Source organism: Porites lutea, chromosome 5 (genome assembly GCF_958299795.1).
Source record: "Porites lutea chromosome 5, jaPorLute2.1, whole genome shotgun sequence".
Lineage (NCBI taxonomy): Eukaryota > Metazoa > Cnidaria > Anthozoa > Scleractinia > Poritidae > Porites > Porites lutea.
This window is the reverse complement of record NC_133205.1, coordinates 22,007,937-22,031,850: the sequence shown is the minus strand read 5'-3', so window position 1 is coordinate 22,031,850 and position 23,914 is coordinate 22,007,937. Positions and strand designations below refer to the sequence as shown.

The following is a 23,914-nucleotide window of genomic DNA, read 5'->3' as shown; positions in this document are numbered from 1 at the left end:
ATTTAGAGTCTAGACTACGAGTAGTCCCCCATTTTTCCTCAAGGATAGTAGGGCGAGCGAAACGCGAGCGCGCGTGAAAATCACCCCACGCGAGAAAAGGCGACACGCGGCGTGTCGCCTTTTCTCGCGTGGGGTGATTTTCACGCGCGCTCGCGTTTCGCTCGCCCTACTATCCTTGAGGAAAAATGGGGGACTACTCGTAGTCTATTTAGAGTCAATATACTCGGAAAACTGACCTGAAACTTGATTCACCCAGTTTCATAACCCCTAAGTTACCCTTAATCACTACGCTTCAGCGGTGTAGTCCATTTTAGTCCATGGACTGGGCTCAGTGTTTTTCCACCATTACTGTAAATGGTCAACAACAAAAGTTGCCATTTATAAGGCGATGGAACAAATTGAGAAGTGATTCCATAACATGGGTTAATTTGTGGGGGTGGGGCTTGGCGTGTGATTTTTCAGATTTTTGTTGCTTACTTATTTTAACATGACAATGAGCCTGGAATAAACAAGGGAACCCTTTCGCCCTTTTGTTTCGGAAAATTGAATCTTGAGAAGCATCAAAGCAGGTCTCGTACACGCGGGAGCCGTAATCGGCTCCTGGTACACGCTTTTTTCCAAGCATGCCAGATGACCAGCTGAGTGTCTTTTGTCAAGCATAAAACCCTAAAAAATCCGCTTCGAGTTCATATCACTGCAATATCTGACTGAATGGTAAAATCAGACGATAGTTTTCTTTTTCTACCGTATCAGGGCTCCCCGCCGTCATGTCTCTTTTTGATGACAATCTGCACCTGCAAAAAGCCAGTACATCCGGGAACGCAAACTTTTTAGAGTTCTGGGCACGCGCGGTAAGGTATTATGCAGCGGCATACATGCACGACAGCGAGGCTGAGTTTAGTCGGCGTCCGATCAAACTCGAAACCTATGAGTGTCTAGGCAAAAGTATACTACATAGCAAACACAATGTTCAAATCTGCAAGCAAAAGTAATCTAGAGGGCGAGTTCCAGTGTAAGATCAGTCTTTTGGACGATACAGAGTTGTCGTGCGATTTCAAGGTAAGTTTAAGTTTAGCATTGCATCGCCCTCATGTTAGCTTTACAAATGCATGAGCTGCTAAAGTATGAGCGAATGTTACGTGATCTTTCGTTCTTTGTCTAAGCCGGTCTTTTCTTCGTGTTTATTGTAACCGGCTTGCTTTCCAGCTTTCACATGTTTCTTTTTCTCCATAATAAGTTTTTCCACATTGTTATTGTTTTTTTTTCAGTGAAATCATAGTGCTCAAAGCTCGTGTACTCTGCATGCACTAACTGTGTGTTGCCGTCATTCGAAGACCAGTTCTTAAATATCAGTTAGGGTAACAACAATTTTTTGCAGTGTTTCAATTTAAACACAATCTTCGATTTGTCATGACTATGATTTTGGAGTTCCTTAATCCCGTACTTTGCATTTTGCAAAATACTCTCGACTGCTTGCTTCGATTATGGAATTGCCCGCTGATTTCAGGATAATTTATTCAGGCTGTAAAAAGAAAATAAATTTGCATCGGTTCGACTGTTTGTGGAGGAGACACCCTATTAAATCTGGTCTTCTTTTTTCCTTCTTTTTCCTCTCTGACCCTGACCGATTTCGAGGAAGGATTGACAAAACTTCCTCGTTCTTAATCCCTTTTTTCTGCCCGTGCCATGTGGCTTAATCGGGTAATATCAAATCTGAGATTGTTGCGTCCTCGATCGCTTGTTTTTCCGACTTAATTATTATACATGTTAAGTTAACTTATTGTTTCGCTTTCTGTATTTGTCGTAGTTTACTGAAAATTTTAAATTAAAAATACGGTGAGGTAGGTACATGTAAATGCTGTGTGTAGTTTTTGCTACACGTGAATTCGAGCCACAAACCCCGTGAAGCGTGACAAAGGTGTTCAATTTCATCTTCTCGATTTCTCGTCTCGAGCTCTTTCATGCTCGTCGACTGTACACCCAGTGAAAAAAAATACAAGAAGAAACAAATAAAGTGTTTGCGAATATTTTTTTATTGTTATCCGATGTTCTCAGTGTCCCAACTTTTGCCGGTGATCTTTGTATTCTTAGTCTAATTAGCACGTGAATATGTCATGATAACAATGATTTGTGAGGTCCACGTCTTCAAGTTGGTAAATAAACTCAGGTAAATTAAATAATGCCTAGCTTTTGATTTTGTTTTTCTTTCTTTCTTGTTATTCTGTATCGAAAACAAAAATCCACAAAATCACTCATGCCTTTTTTACGATAAGTATCTTCTAAACGTAAAATTACTCGGACGATCGTGCTCAGCAAACCCTTTCGAAAGTCATCGTAACACAAGCAACAGTTCATTGCAATTAAAAACTGATGTTAGAAACAGTATATCGAGGTAAACAAAACTACACGTGAAAAGTGTTTATTAGAAGTTATGTATGTTGCGTGTCTTGGTTTAGATTGTTTCTTGAGTTTCACACTGTGGTTAAACGTATTCCTTTCATTTTATTTATAATGCGTGTGACTTCGTTTCATGCTTTGAAACATTTTTGCAGAGAGACGTCAAAGGACAGAGCGTCTTCGACGAAGTTTGTAGGACGCTTGACTTACTGGAGAAGGATTATTTTGGTCTTCGTTACGTGGATGATGCCAAACAAAGGGTAGGATTTGTCTTAATAGGGACGCATAATTAAATTCATAAATATGTGATTGTTTGTTTTCAGTTACTGGAGTGTGTACTTTGTAAACAGGTCATGTTTGCTGTTGTCACGACTGTAGCAACTTTTTTTGAACTATAACGTGCTTCTCTGCTCATCTGTCTTGAGTATTGGAAACTCACTGCATTGCTCACATGATTTTCAAAATTCAATTTACATCTTTCAGTTTTGCTTCACTGAGGTTTAATTAAGTAACTAGTTCTTAAGTGATTTTCACACAGTTAAACGCCGTTGCATACAAGAAAGCCATTATCAATATTGACAGTCACTTAAGACTGGTTTCCTATGATTGTCCAGAATGTCCTGATTGGCCCACTCTTTTAGGGGTGACTATTGGAAAAATTTTAACTATTGCACAAAAGGTCACACAGATACCTTTACCGAAAATAATTTAATAAGCGTGGCTCTTGATTAAACGCTGTGGCACTAATTTGAATATTCACAAATTAATGCCCCACCTTTGCAAGGCGCTTGATATTCCTTGAGAAATAGGACCTTGACCAACTTGTGAGTTCTAAAGTTTTAAAGTTGTAAAACTCTTAAAGCCAGGTTCATATGACACTACAAGGTGTACATATTTTTTATTAAATGGTGCATACTAAGTATGCGCCTCACTTGATTCTCTCTATATTCCCCTCAGTGTTTTACCGGTAGTTGAAATAAGTGCCACTTTTGAATAAGCGCCACTCCCATACAAGCATCGCTCCTATAACAGGGAAAATTAAATAAGCTCTGCAGCACTCAATTGATCATTTACTGTATTGCAATAGTGGAGCTACTATTGCAATAGTATTGCGATAGTTTTCAACGATATAAAATTGGCCGTCAGGTTTGAAGTTTGAAAGAACCTCAGCGTCAATGTATATGACCCTTGTCTAATATTAGACCCAAAGCAGTTCAAGAATCAAGACGCTAAAACATTCTAGATGTAGGTGCAGTAGGACAGTAGGTTGTTTGTAGTTTCCTTTTTACCGTTATTCAGAACTTTAGCGTCAAAGATCAGTAAAAAAGCATATCTTTATTTTCCAAAGAAGTTAAAATGTTGGAAGTATAGAAACTAACAAAACTATCGTTACTTGGTTACAATATCGACTTTGTTATCGATGTTTCATTTTCACTATCGATCCATTGCTATCACAGCGTTAATATCGCGATTATGGTAATCAATTGTCCAATGTATTGTTACAGCTTTTTGGGACTTTTGATGACATCATACAATAATAGTCTTTTTGACTTCAGAGACTGGAGGCAGGCAGTTCTCAGGGATTTTTCTGGGTCAGACAACAGAAATTTTGCACATGCTTGACAGTCAAACATATCTGCTTGGTCTTGGTCAGCTCAATCACCTGAACATTATTTTAAGCCAAATCAGGATGATCTGGACACTCGCATTGAAACCAGGCTTTACATTTAACAAATTTATGGAAGGCTGATTATTATTCAGTGAAAATTACGGTTAAAAGAAACAAATTTTGGACCAATCTTTGGTCATTTTCAAGTAAGTAAAAAGTTAAAAGAATTGGCATACTGTAAAATTCCGAAAATAAGCCTCTCCATGTATAAGCCCCTCCAAATATAAGCCCTCCAAACTCGTAACACAAAAAACCCTCCGTTAAACCGCCCCTCCGAATATAAGCCTCCCCGGGGGCTTGTACTTGGAAATTGCCCTCAAATACAAACTAAAATAAAGCAAAAACCACTTCACCACTAAGCTCGAGGACTGCTTGACCACTATGTTTGTGAACCGCTTAACCACTAAGCTAGAGGACCGCTTAACTGCCAAGCTCGTGAACCGCTTGTCCCACTATCTCGTGTACAGCTAGACTGCTAAGCTCGTGGACAGCTAAGTTCATCAGCCGCTTGGCTGCCAAGCAAGTGAACGCAAAACCACAATCGTTCTGTCTCATGAAAACGCCACCGCCAAGCTGTTGTTGAACTCTCAAACCATGAAGTAGCAGACGAAACACCCAAGCAAAAACCATGCCCAAACGCAGGGACGAACGTCCCGCCAAGACTTTCAGCCCAAATTACGAAGAAACGACGATTGCATAAAGCCAAGCGTAGTTAAAGATGACAAAGAAAGAAAACGGCTTGACCGAACAGCAAAAAACAGCAAGAATCAGACAGTAAAAGAATGATCCAAAGGCTAAATGAAGAAAGTGGCCGCCAGGAAAATGCTGTACTGAGCACATGGAGGTGATGCAAGCAAGGCTGAATGTGCTTGAGCCAAATGACTGTTCGTTGACCACGTGCACACTCCTTGTTGTTAACTGTGTTAAATAAATATTTTATTTAACTTCATTTAAGCAAATTGGACTCCCTCTACTTGGTCATCTTATTTTGTTAATGACTCATTTGATTACAAACTGAATAAGGGCTCTACTCAATCCTATTACCATAATTAATCATGTTTCTCTGTGTTTTGTTTTCTTAGCACTGGCTGGATCTCAATAAGAGTGTTGTGCGGCAGATGAAAAGTGAGTCTTCCATAAGCTGAAGTATATTGTTTCTGTAGTTTGTTTGTAGTGTTCTGGTGAAGTAGACATTTCAATCTTTTTACTCCCTTAGGCTGCTGATGTAGATTGTATGAGGTCACATTTTATGAATATGTTTTCTCTTTCTTTGCCGCTAGTGTATAGTCATCTACAATATTTTGGACCACACTATTTTGCTCGCTCCTTAGAGTGAGGCAGATTGTCTGAGCAGTTAGAGCACTGAAATTGTAATCCAGAGGCCACAAGTTCAATCCATGATCTCTACATGTAGCTGGGTTTGTTCCCAGTAGTCCGCAGTTCAACGCCTCGGTGGCCCTTTTCTAAATAGCCAACTGGCTGGAGGCAAGCCAGTTGGGATTCTCAACCTTGTGAGCCACAATGAAAACTACTGGTTTTCCAGTAATTAAACTCATCACCAATAGATGAGCTTAGGCGTTGGTGCCTACAAAGTTGGTGGAGCCGGGCAATGCTCTAGCATGAGGAGGAGGTATCCATGGCGACCCTGGGCACAGCCCCCACCAGGCACCGTCACACTGAACAATTCAGTGGAATACTTACCGACCCAATACTTACCAAGCCCACGCCAAGAGGGAGGGAGGGATGGGAAAAAACAAAGCAGAAACTAGCACGCAAACAGCAGGCAATTGCAACAATACTTTGCGAAGAATTGCAAGCAAGCAACTGCGTATATAAGTCACGAGGTGCCCCTGCTAGAGGCATCGGGCCACCCCTACTATAGCTGGGGAAAGAGCTGACCAGCATTGCTTCGAGGTTAACCTTGCCTAAATTACATTTAGCCACATTAGTATGTTGTTACCCCTATAAAATTCTTTTTTTTTTTTTGCTATTTTGAAATCTCTGATTTGTTTTTTTCGTTTATTTTTGCTTAAAAATCTTCCTTACTCTGTAATGCTGATAACCTCAATATAACGAACCATTATATACATTAATGAAGTCCTTGATATAACGAACTATATTTTCTGCCCCAGTTATAGTAAAATGTATGGAAAAGAACCTCGATATAATGAAACTGGTTTTAGTGAACTTATTTTGCCAGTCCCTTGGCCCTTCATTAAATCGAGGTTCCACTGTACTCGTCCAGAAAGATTTTTTTAACACCATTTTTTGATTGATTTCTTTGCAGCGTTGAAGCCTCCTTACAAGTTGTTCTTCAGAGTGAAATTTTATTCTGTAGACCCAAGTACTCTTCATGAAGAAATCACAAGGTGATCACTATAGAGCCTCTAGTCCCACAAGTGACCAACATCCAATCTCTCCTAAAAAAATCAATATATCATCAAGGCAAAAGGTCATGAGAATTAATAAACTGATCATCAACGGGAAAATGCTTTGATCTTTTATCAAATTCTCTTGACTGATTCGTAAGGGAAAATATATCAATATGGGGATCAGTCTGGGAAATAGATATTGGAGCTTAAAGTGTTTGATGAACAGGAACTAATATAGTAGACTTCAGGTACACTGTTGTCTTTTGACTTTCTTCAAATAAATTTTAAAAAGCACTTTTTTTGAGTGTCAAGGTATTAAGCACGAAAGTGCTAATTGGGGACACTATTTTTACGTCTCCAACTGGAGAGAGGACAGCCATTTTACTTGGTCATCCGAGCCACGCCATGGTCTAGCTGCTTGCAGTGCAAAGGGAGTGCCTTCATTTCTCAGTTATTTTAAGACCCTGAGTATAGGTCCAGCCCCAGGAATCGAACCCACGACCTCCTGTTCTGCAGTCAAGCACTTTACTGACTGAGCTAATCCTGTCGCAGTCAAGTTACATGTAGTGAGCAAAAATGTGTAGCACGCAGAATTTGCAACACACAAGTGGGAGCAGCTTTGCTAACAAAAAAAACAAGGTTGTCAACTCATGAAGAGAAAATGCATATACATGTAGCAGACTTCATATGTCATAGCTGCTTGTTGATATAAACTCTATTCATGACAACACCAGCTTTTTTTTCATGCTGTTGCAAGATTTACATTTATATTGCTGTGAAATGAAAGTGATTAGTTTGATGACTAGTTGTGTCTAATTTGACTTGTGAGTGGCTCAGTTTTTATTTTGTATTAATGACGTTTCTTATTTTCAAACAAATGTGTGCGAAACAAAACAGTTTCTGGGTTACATGTCACTAGGACAAGCATGTTTTTTTTTTCACTTTATGCTTTTGCTTGTTAGGCTAGTAGTCGTTCAAGTTATTTTTAACGTTATTTTTAACATCTTGATTGGTAAAAAGAGAGATACGACCAAGCTAAGATTGCTTTGGCCAGTCAACACATCTGGCAACAGTCTAAATACAGTAGAACCTCTATACAATGAAGTCCTTAGTATAACAAACGATTTTCTTTACCCCAGTAATATAAAATAATATGAAAAAGAAACTCCATTTGATGAAACAGCATCATATTAAGAAACAAATTTTACCAGTCCTTTAAGCCCTTTGTTATATCAAAGTTTGACTGTAATTTATTTTGTGCCCTGAGAGTTATCAACAATACCAATGTCATCATTACTTGAACATTTTTAGGTATCAGTTTTTCCTTCAAGTCAAAAGAGATATTCTCCATGGCAGGTGAGATGCAATGAAAACTTTTTAACATTGCCTTTGCTTAGTATCAATGTTACATAATTTTATCTTTAGTGAATAGTCGGTAAGTAAATAAACTTGAATAGCTCTCATGCATGCTACGTGTAGCTGTCTCCCCACCCCTTCCCTGCTGTCAAATCAAGATAGCTTGCCCATATGCTAATTTAGGCAGCTGTAAGGTATGGTGCTGGTGCTGAGTGGACCCAGCTTGCAGCAACTTGGTTTTAATCATAACAGTAACTATAAAAAAATTCTCAAATCTGATTGGCTTTCAATTGTCCCAATTTCAGCACTAATAGGAAAGTATAATAGGACAGTATGGGTTATGCCGAAGAAATTGGACATTGTTTGCATGCACTTGAAAGGTTTTTTATTTTTACTTCTAGCAAAAAAAAAAATGTTGGAATATGCTGTGTTTTAATTTTAGAAAAGCTGAAAATATCACAAATTTTGTTATGGTTATTATAAATAATTAATAACAGAACTTCTTGTCATCTAATTCAGTCTGTAATAAATAACTGCGTGCTTGACACTTCCCATTTTTCATTGTTAGTGTCCAAATCAATTGAATAGCTCTCTTGCACTACTTACATGTAGCTATAAAACCAGTGATTTTGTATAAATCTGTATTAAAGCATGTACTATCAGAACTGTTTCCTCTTCTTGTCACTCCACTGACCAATGTAGGAAGAGTTGAGTGCTTTGTGTTCTTGTCGTGCTTTTAAGGTGATTATCACTTAAAATTAATGTGGTCCTTTTACTTTCTTGTCATTAGACTCCTGTGCACCTTTAACGACTTGGTGGAGTTGGGAGCTTACATTGTCCAAGGTATTTTAAGAATGCTAGCAAATGCTTGGGTAGACGTACATTTTAGTTTATTAGAGAAGCTCTGCCATGTAGATTTCATCATCATTTCCATACGCCACTTGCACGTCTCCCATAGTGCAACTTATTTGCCCCCAAAAATTTGGCATAAGCAGTGTTTTCAATTTCTCCTGGGACAGCTGTAATACCTAGGAAAAATGAAAAACAAAGGTTATGCAAAATTTTGCGAGCCAAGTAAGGAGCATTATGGGAGATGTGCGAGTTGCATATTACATTAAAATGTTTTCAGGGTGTAAAGAAAGTCATTTGGCTAGATATTGGTTTAAAGGTTTCAATGTTTGGTGAAAGAAACTCTTGTCACACTATAGCTAGATACCAGGAATTAGCCCAACTGGAGAACCTTACAGTAGAGAAGAGTCGCCCCATGCCAGGCCATGTTGTATAAGATCTCTAACAGCTTAGTTGCAGTGAGCCCAGGCAACAATAATTAATTGCGTTCACCAACCCGCGGAAGTGGACATGTCCATGCTCACTCCTTCATCCCAATTTCCACCTCTTCAACCTCTCACAGACTGTCTAATTCTATCCTAGAACTATAGTTTAGTGGATATCCCTGCCTCCAGATGTCTTTACTCTCTCCACCGATCCTGCGCAGTTCCGGGCCAGTGTGTCTGGAATCACCCTTCAACAGTTGGAGTGATTTTGGACTCGCTGTTTCTGAATTGAGCTACTAACTTATCAATTAGTTACTTGTTATTTATGTTTTGAGTTTTGTTTTTGTTTTGTTTTGTTTTGTTGACCACACTGGCTGATAATCCTCTTCTTGGGAGGTGGTTGTTTTGTTTAATAAAATAAAATAAATAAATGAAACACATTGTTTTGTTATGCAGGACAATAGCTAAAAAGGGACACAAAAGAAACCACTGGAAAAGTGGATGTTTATTGCATATTATGTGATTTCCAACAAATAAAGTGGAAATCAGTAAGATAATGTAACAGTGTGTTTCCTTACACTGTACTGCAAAAAAGGTCACAGGCAAGAATTTTGCAAGTTTTGCACACATTCAAAAATAATAGTAAAATATGAATAGGACGTTTTTTGCACAGAGACCTTCATTATTATTTTCTGGCTTGTTTTTCTTCTTTAGCTGACATTGGGGATTATGAAGAGGAGGACCATGGTGAAAACTATGTCTCTGAATTCCGCATTGTTCCAAAACAGTCAGACAAGCTAGAGAAGAAAATAGCAGAAACTCACAAGACGCTAATGTATGTTATTCTACTCATCCATTCTATCAATACAGCCTGTATCAACCATTTCTAACTGGTTTAGTGCAATATTTTGTTGACTGCTGTTATTTATATAATTTGATGGTGGTGTCGTCTTTTTGGAAATACCTAAGTGTTTTTACAGAAAATGTGTACTGTATATTTTATTGTGAAAGCAGTTTCAGGTCCAGTATTTTAGTACCTCTTGATTGATGATTTTTTGATACACCGATTCCAGAAAAAAGCAAGAAGTTGTATGTAGGCTACAGGCCTTGGTACTATTTTTTTTTCTTTCATGATAAAATGTTTGCCCTCAAGTTTACAATACCCAAAAAATTTATTCTTAACAAACTTTTTCATGTGAAAACAAGATACATGTACATGTAATGTATATTGTCACTGGATGTCATGCATCTAGATAACCAAACTCTTTTGTTAAAGTGGCCAAGTTCCTGCTGTTGCTGAAAAGAACTTTCTGGGTGCCGTCAAGGGACTAGACATGTATGGAGTGGATCCTCATCCATGCAAGGTTAGTGAAATTGCAAACAGTACATAAGCTTTGCATTATTGTGGGGGATTTTCTTTTAACAATTTACAGTTTTTAATATTGCATACAGTGTAACCCCCCGTGTGGTCCCCTCATTATTACAGCCAGTTTTTTTTTGCCCGGCAAAACCTCCTATTGACCTGGTAATCTGAGCTTATTCTTGTACTGTTTTTAGACTACAGTACACTTAAAATGCACTTGTGGCAATTTATAGCCGAATTTTTAAAGAATTTCATGTACTGAAGGAACATTTTAAGAAGTTTTTTCAATACTGTACGCGATATCTACATTCTGGTTGTTTATTAATGAGAACAGTATGGTGAATGCGATGTATGGTGTATTTGTCATTATGGCCCTCAAGTCATGAAATTTAGGCCTGCCTTGGTAATATGGCCACCCCGTTCTTACAGCCAAATTTTTTGGGCCCAGAAGTGGCCATATTAACAGGGTCACACTGTATTCTGCCTCAATTCATCCCACAATTAATAAATTATTTGATTTTTGTTTTTTAAAAAAATCAGTGAAACGATCATTCTTTCATGTACTTTGTGTAAGTATATTTTGTTTGTAGTAGTGCCATACTTAAACTCTAGGAATAACATTCTAGGAATAAACTAGGAGTAATCGGAGCTTAGGAGAGTGCGTTCGATATGTTTGTTGAGGCGGAAGGGTGGTTGCGATGTAGATAAATATGATTATGGCATATTCTGAACGTAAGGGTTACGTACAGCGAAACCTCTATTTAAACTGTGTATCATTTTAAGAACGTTTTCAAAAGATATCGTATGGTTCGGTTTCAAGTGCTTTTAATCGGAGGAGACATTGGCCAACGTCGGACGTGTAAATGGAAAATTTTGTTTCACTGGCGCGAGTTACAGGGCGCCGTTTCTCAAAGGCTGATTAGTTCTTAACCCGGGATTCTTTTTCTTTCTTCAAAAACATTTCTTCGGATAATTTCGTCTGTTATTTTTAACAGCAACCAATCATCAACTTGTTGACAAAATGATTTACATTGAATTTACTGGTGTAAAAGCTTTCACATCTGAATTCAAACTTCGCACAAACCGTATCAAAGCCTTCAATGGAACGTGTGTGCGGCTCACGTCAATAACTTTTCCAGTAATTTGGTCGAGCGTGTTGATTTCAGTGATTCGAGAGTGGCGCTACTGTGGGCTGATTTATAAGTTTTTCCTAATAAATAACATAGAGTTAAAGTGTTCGTTTGTCCGGTGCCGAAAATATCACAAGTCATGGTCAAATGGCGCCGCCGAGCTTCACATCTCGGTAGATTTACTTTGTGGCACAACAGCTGTTGAGCTACACAACTCGTAAATTTACTTTGTGACAAAACGGCCGCCGAGCTACACAACTCGGTAAATTTACTTTGTGGCATAGTGGCCGCCGAACTAAACCCCTTTCCAGTAAATGGCTGAGCGTGTTGATTTCAGTGACTCGAGAGTGGCGCTATTGTGGGCTGATTTATAAGTTTTTCCTAATAAATAACATAGAGTTAAAGTGTTCGTTTGTCCGGTGCCGAAAATATCACAAGTCATGGTCAAATGGCGCCTCCAAGGTTCACATCTCGATAGATTTACTTTGTGGCACAACGGCTGCCGAGCTACACAACTCGTAAATTTACTTTGTGACAAAACGGCCGCCGAGCTACACAACTCGGTAAATTTACTTTGTGGCATAGCGGCCGCCGAACTAAACCCCTTTCCAGTAAATGGCTGAGCGTGTTGATTTCAGTGACTCGAGAGTGGCGCTATTGTGGGCTGATTTATAAGTTTTTCCTAATAAATAACATAGAGTTAAAGTGTTCGTTTGTCCGGTGCCGAAAATATCACAAGTCATGGTCAAATGGCGCCTCCAAGGTTCACATCTCGATAGATTTACTTTGTGGCACAACGGCTGCCGAGCTACACAACTCGTAAATTTACTTTGTGACAAAACGGCCGCCGAGCTACACAACTCGGTAAATTTACTTTGTGGCATAACGGCCGCCGAACTAAACCCGGTTTGATGCATGCACCAGTAGTCTCAGGCATTTTCGTAAACAGTGACGAACCATGCAGAAAAATATGAAGGCTTAATCCAAAGTAAAATTTAACAGCAAACTCCTGAAAGATGAACTCTTTGGACGATTCAGCAACCACAGATCGATGTACGCTTTACGAAGGTTCAGCAAACTTTTGAAAAGATGAACGCTTTACGAAGAATATCAGACCTTAGCAAACCTTTGAAAGGTGAACGCCGAGGACACAAGAATCACCACATGAGTTAGCGCGTCAAAGTGAGGCAAAACTTAAGCAAGCGCCTCAAAGCGAGGCAAATGTGTGTCTACGACGACGACGAACGAAAATGAAATCTCAAAAAAACCTCCCTTATTAATTGCACAGGTAACCCAATAATGCACAGAACACCCAACACAAATTAGGGGTTGCGTTCTGAGTCGTACCTCGAACGCAATTATTATACATGTTGCAGTTTTCACATTTTTTTTTTGTTTCTGTTCTCCTCAATTACAAAGTTTTTAATTGTTGTTATTTTTCATTTCTCCACAGGATCAAGATAATGTTCAACTTTATTTGGGATTGACTCCGGTTGGTATTGCCATTATCAGAGAAGGAAAGAAGGTGTCAGGGTTTAACTGGTAAGTACAAATGTACGTTGTATCGGGTCTACAACATGCAGAAAATCCAACTAAAGATTTGCACGTGTCAAGGTAATATTCTTACAGGATTTATGATTTCTGGATTTCTCTCCTTAAGGCCTGAAGTTTTGAAGTGCAGCTATGAGGGAAAAGTGTTTTATGTTCAGGTGCAGAGAGAAGATGTAAGTACAAGGTCTACAAGATCATTTGGGTTTTATGTCAGTGATGGTTGATATTGGCCAAGTTCCTTTTTTTACATTTTGATGGACTGAGACAAAGTTGAAGTCAATAATAATGCAAAAGAAAAAAGAATAGAAACAATGCCGATGTCCAGTGGTCCTGAACGAACAAACTTGGTCAATAAAAGATTCTTATATGGTCAAGAAAAGTTTTCCTTGATGGACGTGTTGCAGTTAATTTGTTTCCTATTGTTTTTGGGTATGGTAATGTATGCTAATCAATTTTCAACTAAGGAGAAACAAAAATCAACTGCAGCAGATCCTTATTGGGCAATATAGACCCATATTACCTGATTAGGTTGCCAATCAAATTGCAGTATCCAATTTATCTTGCCCACTCATGGAACCAGCCATAACAGGGAATAGGCCATTTTCAGAATGACAATATTTGACTAGAACTACCAGAATTCCTTTCATCTTTGCTTTCTTTTTTCTATATCTCAATCTCGTTGAGATGTGAACAACAATAGCCTTAATTTGCACAAGAAAACAACAAACAACTTAAGGATTCTGGTAGTTGTAGTAAAGTGACATCATCATGCAACTGTCTTATCCCTCCAGCTACTATGAATGTGAGCCCCCTGGCTACTTCCCTAGAAAACAAAAGGAAAATGGAACCATAGAACTTCCTCGTTGTAGAGTTCCCCACCTACTTATTACATATACAGGCTCTGTACATGTACCCAGCAACTTGAAACCTTAGTGGCAACTCTGATTAAGAATGTTCATTTGGTTCGATCTTGTTCGTGAGGCTGATTATTTTTGTGATTTCAGCGAAAGGCTAACTATGGTTTCCGACTCCCTGATCCCCTGGCTTGTAAGCATTTATGGAAGTGTGCAGTGGAGCACCTAGCATTTTACAGGTAAGCTGTAACTTAGAATGATTGGCAATCTAGTTGGCCTTACTATGGTTTTTAATAAATGCAACAAGACAGTATTGCCTTTGAATTATAGTTGAACCTCCATGGTGGATCACCTTGTTGTGAGCAACTGCCTTTGATAAGTGACCACCCATCCAAAACATCAAAATTTCCACAATGAAATCACTACATTTGGAATCTTTTGTAGATAACCACCTCTTGTAAGCAACTGCAGCCACTCTTTTGGGTGACCTCTTTTGAATTTTCCATTGTTTTTATCCTCCTGTGAATGAGCACTTAAGGTGTGGTTTGATTTCTGTGTTCATTGTATTTAGTACACTCTGAACAGAATAAGATATACTTTTAGTGAGGACATTAAACTATGCATAATGGTTTCGTGCAATGAATTCTCTTCCAAAATGTAGATCGTTCAGACGTCTTCTAAAAAGGGACCCCTGTGGTTCAATTCCCGTAAGCGACCACTAACTTTTCACATTCTGGGTATCGCTTGGGAGGTTTGACTGTGTTATAACACTGATGAATTTTAAATACGTTAGAGAATATGTGTCACTTAAACGTGAACAGGGTGTGAAATTCATATAAGAATTAAATTTTTTGAGATTTCGTGTTGTAAAAAACTATATTTAACTCTCTAGTGTTAATACACAACTAGGCTTTAGGACTTCAAACATGTACTATTTCACAGGTTAAATTCTTCTCTATTCTTATCAAGCTCATATTTTCCTTTGCAGTCATAAGGACAATGTAGCCAAGCCAAAAAGGAAGGCTATTTCACCACAGAGGTTTTTCAGGAGGTCAAAGCATAAATATCTGTGAGTTCATCTCCTTTCTATGGACCCTTTCACTGCCAAATTTAGCCAAAAGAAAATTTCGACCAATTTTCGAAATTTCATTTTGTGAAATTTTGAAGAACAAGTAGCACCATGCGTAAGTACGGACAGAGAGCTTTCATTTGAATGGTCACATCATGGGATTTGTATTAATGAAAATATAGAGTAGTACTGTAAAACGGAATTCCGTGAGTTTTCTGCCTACATGTACTGAGAGTTTTAAACTTGAAGCAGCATATCCCACCATGGGATGAAGTGGACTTACTAGGTCGTTTTAACTATTCGTTTAGCAACACTACCATTTAAAGTCAGTTTGCTCTTGACTTAAACATTAACTCAAAGAAAAAACAACGATAACTTGCCGAACTCGTTTGTGGAACGAGAAGACTATATGTAGCCAAAAGAACCGGACACCATCTGTAAGTACTATCACACCCGTGTACTTCGCTTGGGTTACCTGTTGTAAAACGTGTATTCTTCTTAATATGCAAATCAGAATTTTCCTTCTTTTTTTTCACAAAACTTGAATTAAGCTTCCATTTAGTCGTTGAAAATAATTGATTGTGATATGCCATAAAGTAAGTTCTACGTGGTCGTTCTGTCGCGTTGTAGTGTGATTTGCCTTGTGGTATTACAGTACAAGTTGGCTGAAGTTTATTGCAAGTAATCGTTATGGCTTCTCTCTTTTGTTTCCAGTGGTCCAACTCAAGACCAGCTTATCGCTGAAAGCGAGAAGATCAGTCGCCCAGCACCAGAGATTAAAAGGTATGTCCGTAATCTGTCATCATCCGTAATATTTTAGGTATGGTTATATATGACAATCATTTAGAACGAAGGAGAATACAAAAAATATTATATGGCCAGAAAGAGAGTTTTGCTTGCGGGACCAACGCGGATAATCCCGAGTGGGCAAGGTGGGCCCATCTTACCCGCTCGGGTAGCCAATCAGAATGCGGGATTCGCTTCACCTTGCCAGCTCGCGAATTCAGCCTTGTAATAAAGGCTTTTCTTGACTGACTGATGCTTTTGATTGATTAGGGCACCTAGTGTCAGGATTTCTCGCCGGATAAAAGTTTCTTCGGACAGCATCTCTGAAAGCACTGGAGTGCTGAACTTGTCCTCGCCTGGACAATCTGGCGGGAACACACCCATATCGGACGCCGCCGAATTAGAGAAGTTTGAAACTTCTAAATTTCCACCAAGTCCTCCCCCCGACGACAGCTTTGTCGGTGATAGTACTGACGCCAGGTCTCCCTCAGTTGCAAATCACGTGGGCCACGAGGAAAAACCTGCCACAAAGGTAAACATTTCTTAATGCGTTATGGTTTGTCCCGAGTGAATCAGTTGTTTTTTTTCCTTTTAAGTCTCAGCGAGATTCAGGGGATGTGTTGTATTGCTCAGACAACCGGGGGCCCGTTTCTCGAAAGTCCCGATAATTAACGGGCCCGGTAAGCTGTCTCCGTTTACATTGAAGATCGAGGTTGCAATAGTTTTGCATTTAACATGATAAAGCTATGAGTTAATGAAACAAAATGGAGTAGTTTGCTAGCCAGGACCCGCGCTCTTATTCTTTATATTTCGGTTTGAATATTTGATTTCGGGCCCGAAAAGTTATCGGGACTTTCGAGAAACGGGCCCTAGGACTCTTGGAACTGCAGTATATACATTACTGCGGTTAATATTCGGTTCAATGTTACCAGCTCAAAGACTTTTGGCTGGAAATAGTTTATTGTTAGACGTCATATGACCTTAAAGTAGCCAATGAGAGCGCGCACTGTTGACGAAAATATTCCAGCTTTTTAACATTCACCTGTACCACGTTTTTGCTTCATGCGTTCTTTCTACTATGTTGTTTACACTTTGTAATAACACCTGACTTTTCTAAGTGAAATCCTCAGATTTGGGAGATATGTTATTTGTTGGAACAAATAAGAGAGCAGATTTGCGCTATGTAAAACCGTCGAAAAACGACCGAAATGTCCTTAGGACATACAAAGGTTTCCTTACACGTGACCTCTTTTATGATCGGTCGATACCACGATACCAAAATGTTATCGATAGTCTCCCCTACAGTAAAGTAAAAGAAGTTACAACTGCGAATCGAACCTGGGTCTCTTCCTTACCTCTTCTCTTATTTTGAATGTAAAACACAACATGGGCCTGAACTTAAGGCTTTTCAAAATGTGTTTTTACTCTACTCTACCATGTCCGGTAGCATATTTTACATCCACGAGGACTAAAGATTTGGTTACTAGCGATAAGATAGACCGTTGCAAAAGGAAAAAGACAGGCCTCGTTTTTCTTTCGTTCTTCTTCTTTTTTTTGTTTTAGAGTTGGGGTCAGCTTTTTAAAAGTAGTATGACGGATTCAAATGGGGGATTTGTAAAATTGTTTTGTAGACCGTATTGCTTATCGCGTGACACTTTTCCTTGCAGGTCGTTACGAAGCCGACGCCTAGCCATGTAGAAGTAGAAAACTATGGCTTCAAGATGTTTATTTTCATCATGTTCATCCTGGCGCTGATAATGATCCCCATTGCCATTGTTTGGGAAACTAGAAAGACCTATATTAAATCGACGGATGCTTACAAGGGCTTCGCTAAATTCGTGTTAAAATCTTTCGGATACAAAATTTGAGGAGTCACGCAATACCGGGTAATTTTTAATCAATCGTGGTAGTACCTTTAGGAATTTACTGTCAAAATTGACATTGGAAAATAATTCATTGTAGCAATTAGTGGACTCGATTCATGTGCTTTGTTCTTTTTTGTCATTGTCAATATAACAGATTTATTTTTTGTTCGTCTACGTAGAATACAAAGCTTGAAAGCTCGTGCGTGCGAGGAAAATATCCTTTTAGGGGTGACCTAAAAGAACTGTGTGTGTTAATTTTCAGGTGAAAATAGTCAATAACGAACACACTTGACTAACAGGTCTGTCAAGGATACGTACATACTTAAGCTTTGAAAAGTTTGAGGGGTATTTCTTTTTCGTACATTTTTAAATTCCCGATCCCGAACGTTAAGTTTTCATTCATTTATAGATAATATTTCTCACGTAGTTACAGCAGCCTCACCAAAACTCGTAATAAGCTTGTAACAGCACGACCTTATTAGTGAAAACTGCACATAAAAAAATATGTAGAAGAGTTCCTCAGACTCGCCCTCAGGACCGTTGTGGAAGAGAGGGCCTGGGAGCAAGTTTTACTCTCTCGCGCACGCATAATCAGCAGAGAAAGCACTGCATGAATGCCTTTTTTATTTCAAATTTCATTTTCAAATTGACCGGTCCTGTCGGCCCATTCCTGACTTTTGGAAAGCGCCCTTAGATTGTGGGAGTCGCAGACGAAAGTGGAAGAACTAAATACTAATTACGATGCGTTTCACTAGATGATAACGCTCTGGGCTTTTGATCACAACTCTGACGCCGACTAAGCTTTTTCTAGGCTTTCAGATTGTGGGGACGGAGCAAAGAGATGCAGGAAAAACTGCGAAGGGGTGGGGTAGGTAGGGGGTGAGAGTGAGGAAACGCTTGACTTCGCTCCGCACTCGCCTATCTGAACGCCTGGAAATCAGTAGTGAGAGCCAGCCTTTAAGCTCCTTACTATGTATTTACGGCACTGATCGTATCATGTAAATCAAGTTTCAGTGACGTTGGGTTGAGTTAGATCATAGATCACAGACGTATCCTTCAATTCGTATGGTAGGCAGAAGTATTTCACTTTTATTATTATACATTGTACGCACTGCCTGTCTTCTCATTGGCTAAGAGCCTGCCGTCAATTTTGTAAATCAGGGCAGCTACAGATTAGTTAGTTATTTGTTAGCAGATAATTACTTATCTGTAGGTTGTGTGCGCAATGCATGATTTTCATGAGCATTATCAAACTGTGTTTCGTGCGACGGTTATTTTAATCTTCAAAACAATGTCCAATAGAACAAGTGTTAGATTCCTTTCTTTTGTATTAACAATCATTGGATGAGGTTTTTCTGCGATATCGGAATAACCAAAGTGTTGATAAGAGTAATCAATCTCGGCCGATAATTCTTACCTCGAGCTTGATTATTCCGGATATCACCAAAAACGCATCCAATGACTGTTTATACTCGATTCTCAAGACGACACGTCAAAACTTAAACGTTTTGACCATCTGAGTAAACTTGGTGCGGATGGGAGTATATTTCAGTGAAATTAGCATTTAATTTGTTGTAGAAACTTTGTGTTTAGATAACTTTCTAGTAAATCTAAATAGGGCAAAACGTCAATTGTAAATTTTAAAAGTAAAACTCCAAGTATTTAAATGTTCGTAGAGGACACGCATTGCCAATTTCGTATCGTTATCGCAGTAAGTTACGTCTGAATTAAGTTTTTGTCTACCAGTTGATTTTTAAGCAGTCGAGGGAACGGCTTGTTTATTTGGGGTTCTCTGTTCCCAGATTCTTCTCCACTTAATAATGGACGAAGAGACTGGGCATGCGGATTTTTTTATTATCCCAAAATTCTTCTTGGGCAGCGGTTTTCCTGTAAAAATATGAGGCCCGCATGTTCTCCTCAGTTCGCGCCAATATTGCTGAAGAATTCATTTGCAAATAATTCACTTATTCCGTCGTAACAAATGCAAAACATCCGAGATCAAGAATCGAAACTTGGATTCTCCCAAATAAACATGCCTTAAAAGATGCCTTTCCCTTAAACATAACACCACTTTTGAAGCAAGCTACTCTTGTTTTCCAGCGCTTACCTTGTAAAAAAAGACGAATGTCATCACGGTGTAATTAAAATGATGTCTTTTTTTTCGGGAAATATGTCCTTGAAATATTTCACTTGTATTTTCTGAAACTGTTCCAAATCGCGTGTGGTTAAGTAACCAATGCCTGGTAGGACATTTAGCTTATTAGATTGACGTACTCATATTCTGTAAATGCATGTGGCTGACATTGAAAAAACAATAAAGGGTTATATTTGAACTTGCCTGCCATCGATATTTCAAGATATAAATCTTGTGGATCCAGAAAATTCAGAGAGGGGTGACTGGGACACTTGCCAGTTATATAGAAACTTTTTGTTTTACTGAGACCTCCTCACTCCTCCCCACTAAGCGTTGCGTGACGACCCTAATAACGGCTACGAAGGAGACTAAGCATGGGCAGTCCTAGTGGAACTTGAAATGATCCATGTAAATGAAGTTTTAAGCCTTTCAGCCCCAAGAGTAACCAACATCAATTTTCCCCTAACAATATCACTACTTCATCAAGAGAAAGGGTTATGAGATTTGAGAAAATGATCACCAGGGGGAGAAATACAGTACTGTTGTTTTTTCGGATCCTCTCAACTAATTCTTTAGGGAAATGTATGGAGAGCAGTCTGTGGAGAATTTGTATGTGGATTAGTACGATTTGGACTTTAAGGATTAATTTAAGCCCTTTGGGGGAGTTTTAACTTTAACGTGTACACACGACCTTCATACATTGCCTTTTTTGCCCCCGCTGGAAATCCCAAGAAGGCATCCTAGTAGCTCGCGCGTATATATAGAAAAGTTCTTACAGTTCAAATATACAGTCAGTAAACCAGGGGACTATGACGCCAGAAAAAATCTCGATTTTCTTGATCAGGGACCGCATGGAATCTTTGGTTGATGATGACGTTTCTATCGTTCACGCCTACAAGTAAGAGATGGTTGGGATGACATAAAACAGAAAATTCCCGAAGAGACCACTTAAATTGATTTTGTGACACTTATTACTTATGGTTTTCGTGTTGGCGCAAGATTTATTCAACATTTCGGTGAGAACATACCCTGAATTTAAAACTTGAGAGAAGTTCCCTAGAGTAATATCACATAACCTTTCTATGAGAAAAAATACTTGTCGAAAATATACATTGTGAGTGTATTCTCGCGAGATCTACGCCCCGAACCACAACTCTTTGAGATAAATTTGCGAGTTCCATGAATCACAAGCAATTTTGAACGTTGAAAGAAGCTGGGACCGAGGTTTTGGGATAGGTTGTGCCATCGTGCAATTCCCAAATGACTATTTGTCCGTCGACGAAATTCTTGCTAGGGACACGTGCAACATCGAGAGCCAATCAGGAAACTCTTAATCAGGGGGCTCCACGATTGCGCGCAGTTCAAAAAATAATGAATTCAGTCGAAGGACGGCGTCTTGGTGAAAGCAGCATATTTTACGAACAGTATTTGCGGACCTTAAAAATATTGCCGTTTCTTTAACGAGTTTATCGCCCGTCTTTCAATCTTAATTAAAAATGTCAACCATCTGAGGATGACTTGAGAAGACTTAACAACGAAAGGTAAGTAGATGATAGTAAAAGCTTACTTTTGAATGTGTTATTCTGTTCAGTAATCGTGCGGTATTCTGGTAAATTAGCATGCAAGATAAACATGGCTCCTATGTTGTGGAAAGGAAAAGAAGAGTTTTATACCTAAATCTATTTTTTGCCTCGCAGAAAATGCCAGTGGCAGCAGAATAAAAAGTACAAAATCAAAATTACCACCGTTAAAGCCTGTATAATGTACCACTTGAATCAGTTCGAAACACGTGTTCGTCATTAAACGAAGACACTCAAAAAAGGTAAGTCCTGTGCTTCTTCCAAACAAATTTAGCAATGACAGAAATTGTTATTATCGATTGTAACTTGCAGCAATTTTGGCTGTATTTGAAGAGGGGGCTATGAAGTTTCGAAGCATTAAATATGGTGCTTTGCTGCTAGAATTTTAATGTCGACTGTGAGAAAATTATGTAACTAGCTATTTATTTGCCACTCATCATTTTGCACAGCCCCAAACTAAAACATATTATTTGGTAGAAATTATGTGCCTATATTTAAGGATGGAAAGGTTAGATAAAGTGATATGCATCAAACAAAGTTGTCAAAACTAAATGAAAAACAGATCCCTCGTTTCTGTACAAGTTGGCATTTTTTATAGACGTTCTCCCTCAGTTTAGACCCAGGTCCTTCTAACGGCTTCAAAGCGGAAATTTGGCATTTCCATGTTTTAAAATCTATTCTTAACTTCTCCTTTAACACTGTTTATTGAATCATTTGAAGTGAGGCAGCTCGTCTAATATTTTTTCCTTGTAATTCTCAGGTAACCAACAGATCATTCATTACTCGCCAGTCTAGTCCAGACCAGACTAATGATCCTCCAACATTCAGCTTCTCTTGGCCACAGAGCCTCCAGCCATCAGACGAAATACTACTGAATCATCAGCTGTTTGTAATCCAGGTCAGCTCATTTCACTGTGGGTTGGGTCAAGGGTGGTATAGTTTATAGAGCTCTGGATGAATCTTGCAAAGCACACTCTCCACACACGTTCGGCTCGAATTCAAGGACTTCTAATTCCGGCTTATTTAATTGTAGTTAGTTTAGCTAGTGGGTTTCCCCGGGCTGGTAAGGGCCTCCCCTGTCCCTTTTCTTTAGTTTGGGTTCCTTTGCAGGTATTCGGTCAACGACAAGAGTTCGGTTTTTTTTTTATAAATAAGTTCGGCTTTTTCTCGACATCTTTTCGTCTTTGGATTCGGATTTGTTTCGTCGCCACGTCATCGAGTCGTCGACTGGATTCTCCCGCTTAGTTGCGCAAAATTCAATTTGTTTATTACACTTCACTTGGCAGTTGTAACGCTGGGTAAGTGAAGCTTTTATGAGCAAGGTTCAACCAGATACTATTTACTATAAGGCAAAATTTAGAATGCTAGAGATCACAGACCATTCAACTGCTGGAAGGGGACCTTATTTGGCCACCCCTTACAAGTTAAGAGGTTTCTCTGGCTGAAGGTAGCTAGTTAGTTTAGCATCGCAAAGTTGGGTCTTCTTCGCTTAAGTGATCCAAAACAACAAAAGTTTGCGCGACATTTGAATATTGATAGAAATGTGATGAGAAACATATTAATCAGCCAGTGATACCGGCGGCTCGGAAGAAATTTGAAAAAAGTATTTCAAAGGTTTATGAGAAGATCGAAATTTGTGAGTGTAGAGAATTCCATAGGTTTAGTCTTACAAACAAGGTAATCTGCAGCCGGCGCAGGCATTTTTTCCCGAAAAGAGCCACGCCTTGTTGCAGGTTATCTTAGGGCAACATGGGACAATGCACACACCTTAGGCTAGATCGTTTACAAATTGTAAGCGTAGGTAGCCTTCGAGACCAATCTACGATGCAGATTCAATACCAGAAGAACATTGAACTGACAGGCAGTTAATTGAGTTAGTAACTGTGTCGTAGGCACAAGAATACTATAAGGGACAATTCTGTATTTCGGAGACACACGCGTGGAAGATGTCTTATCCTCTGCACGATCGAGGGTCTCTGAATTTGCGTCTGTTGTTACTCTTGTGCACACTTCGCAGTTTATAGATAGTTTTACCAAGTCCAGCAGACAGATGGGAGGATTTTCTCGCGATGACATTGTTGGCACTAAGACAGGTGGCTTTGGCCTTTTGCTAATCTTGTCTAGGGGGAGAATTCTCTTGTGAGGAAGCCCTGCATTGCACTATGCAGGCACTGATCGTCTACAAATGGTAGGCGTAGGTAGTCTTCACGTCGACACCGCCTGAGATGTAGTCAGCCAACTTGTTACCGAGCAACAAACCGAGTGTCCCGTGGTACTATTAAAGGAAGAAGCCGGCCGAAGAAAGAAGAAAAAAGATGATCGAATGCCATAGACAGCTAGTATACTGAGTTAAGTAGGCAAGGCAGCTGCCATTGCGGCCATGGAAACAAAGGCGATCAAGACCAAACTAGATGGTGATGGTGATGGTGATGATGATGATGATGTTGATCTTTTGCACCTTGAAGTCGTTTTTCCATTTGTAGTTAAATCTAGTTTACAAAATGCCGAGATTTG

The 23,914-nt window shown here is 39.2% G+C and overlaps 1 protein-coding gene across 1 annotated transcript; it reads left to right on the top strand.

The window, feature by feature from the left end:
* Positions 1 to 875: 875 nt before the first annotated feature.
* LOC140936536 (FERM domain-containing protein 3-like) lies at positions 876 to 20,019 on the top strand. Its single transcript, XM_073386025.1, has 15 exons — positions 876 to 1,059; positions 2,553 to 2,657; positions 5,149 to 5,191; positions 6,354 to 6,435; positions 7,750 to 7,794; positions 8,585 to 8,637; positions 9,783 to 9,903; positions 10,345 to 10,432; positions 13,015 to 13,103; positions 13,222 to 13,285; positions 14,117 to 14,205; positions 14,955 to 15,035; positions 15,750 to 15,818; positions 16,092 to 16,353; positions 17,489 to 20,019. Exons 1-15 carry the CDS (start codon positions 967 to 969, stop codon positions 17,687 to 17,689), a joined length of 1,485 nt encoding a protein of 494 aa, XP_073242126.1. The 5' UTR covers positions 876 to 966; the 3' UTR covers positions 17,690 to 20,019.
* Positions 20,020 to 23,914: the final 3,895 nt, after the last annotated feature.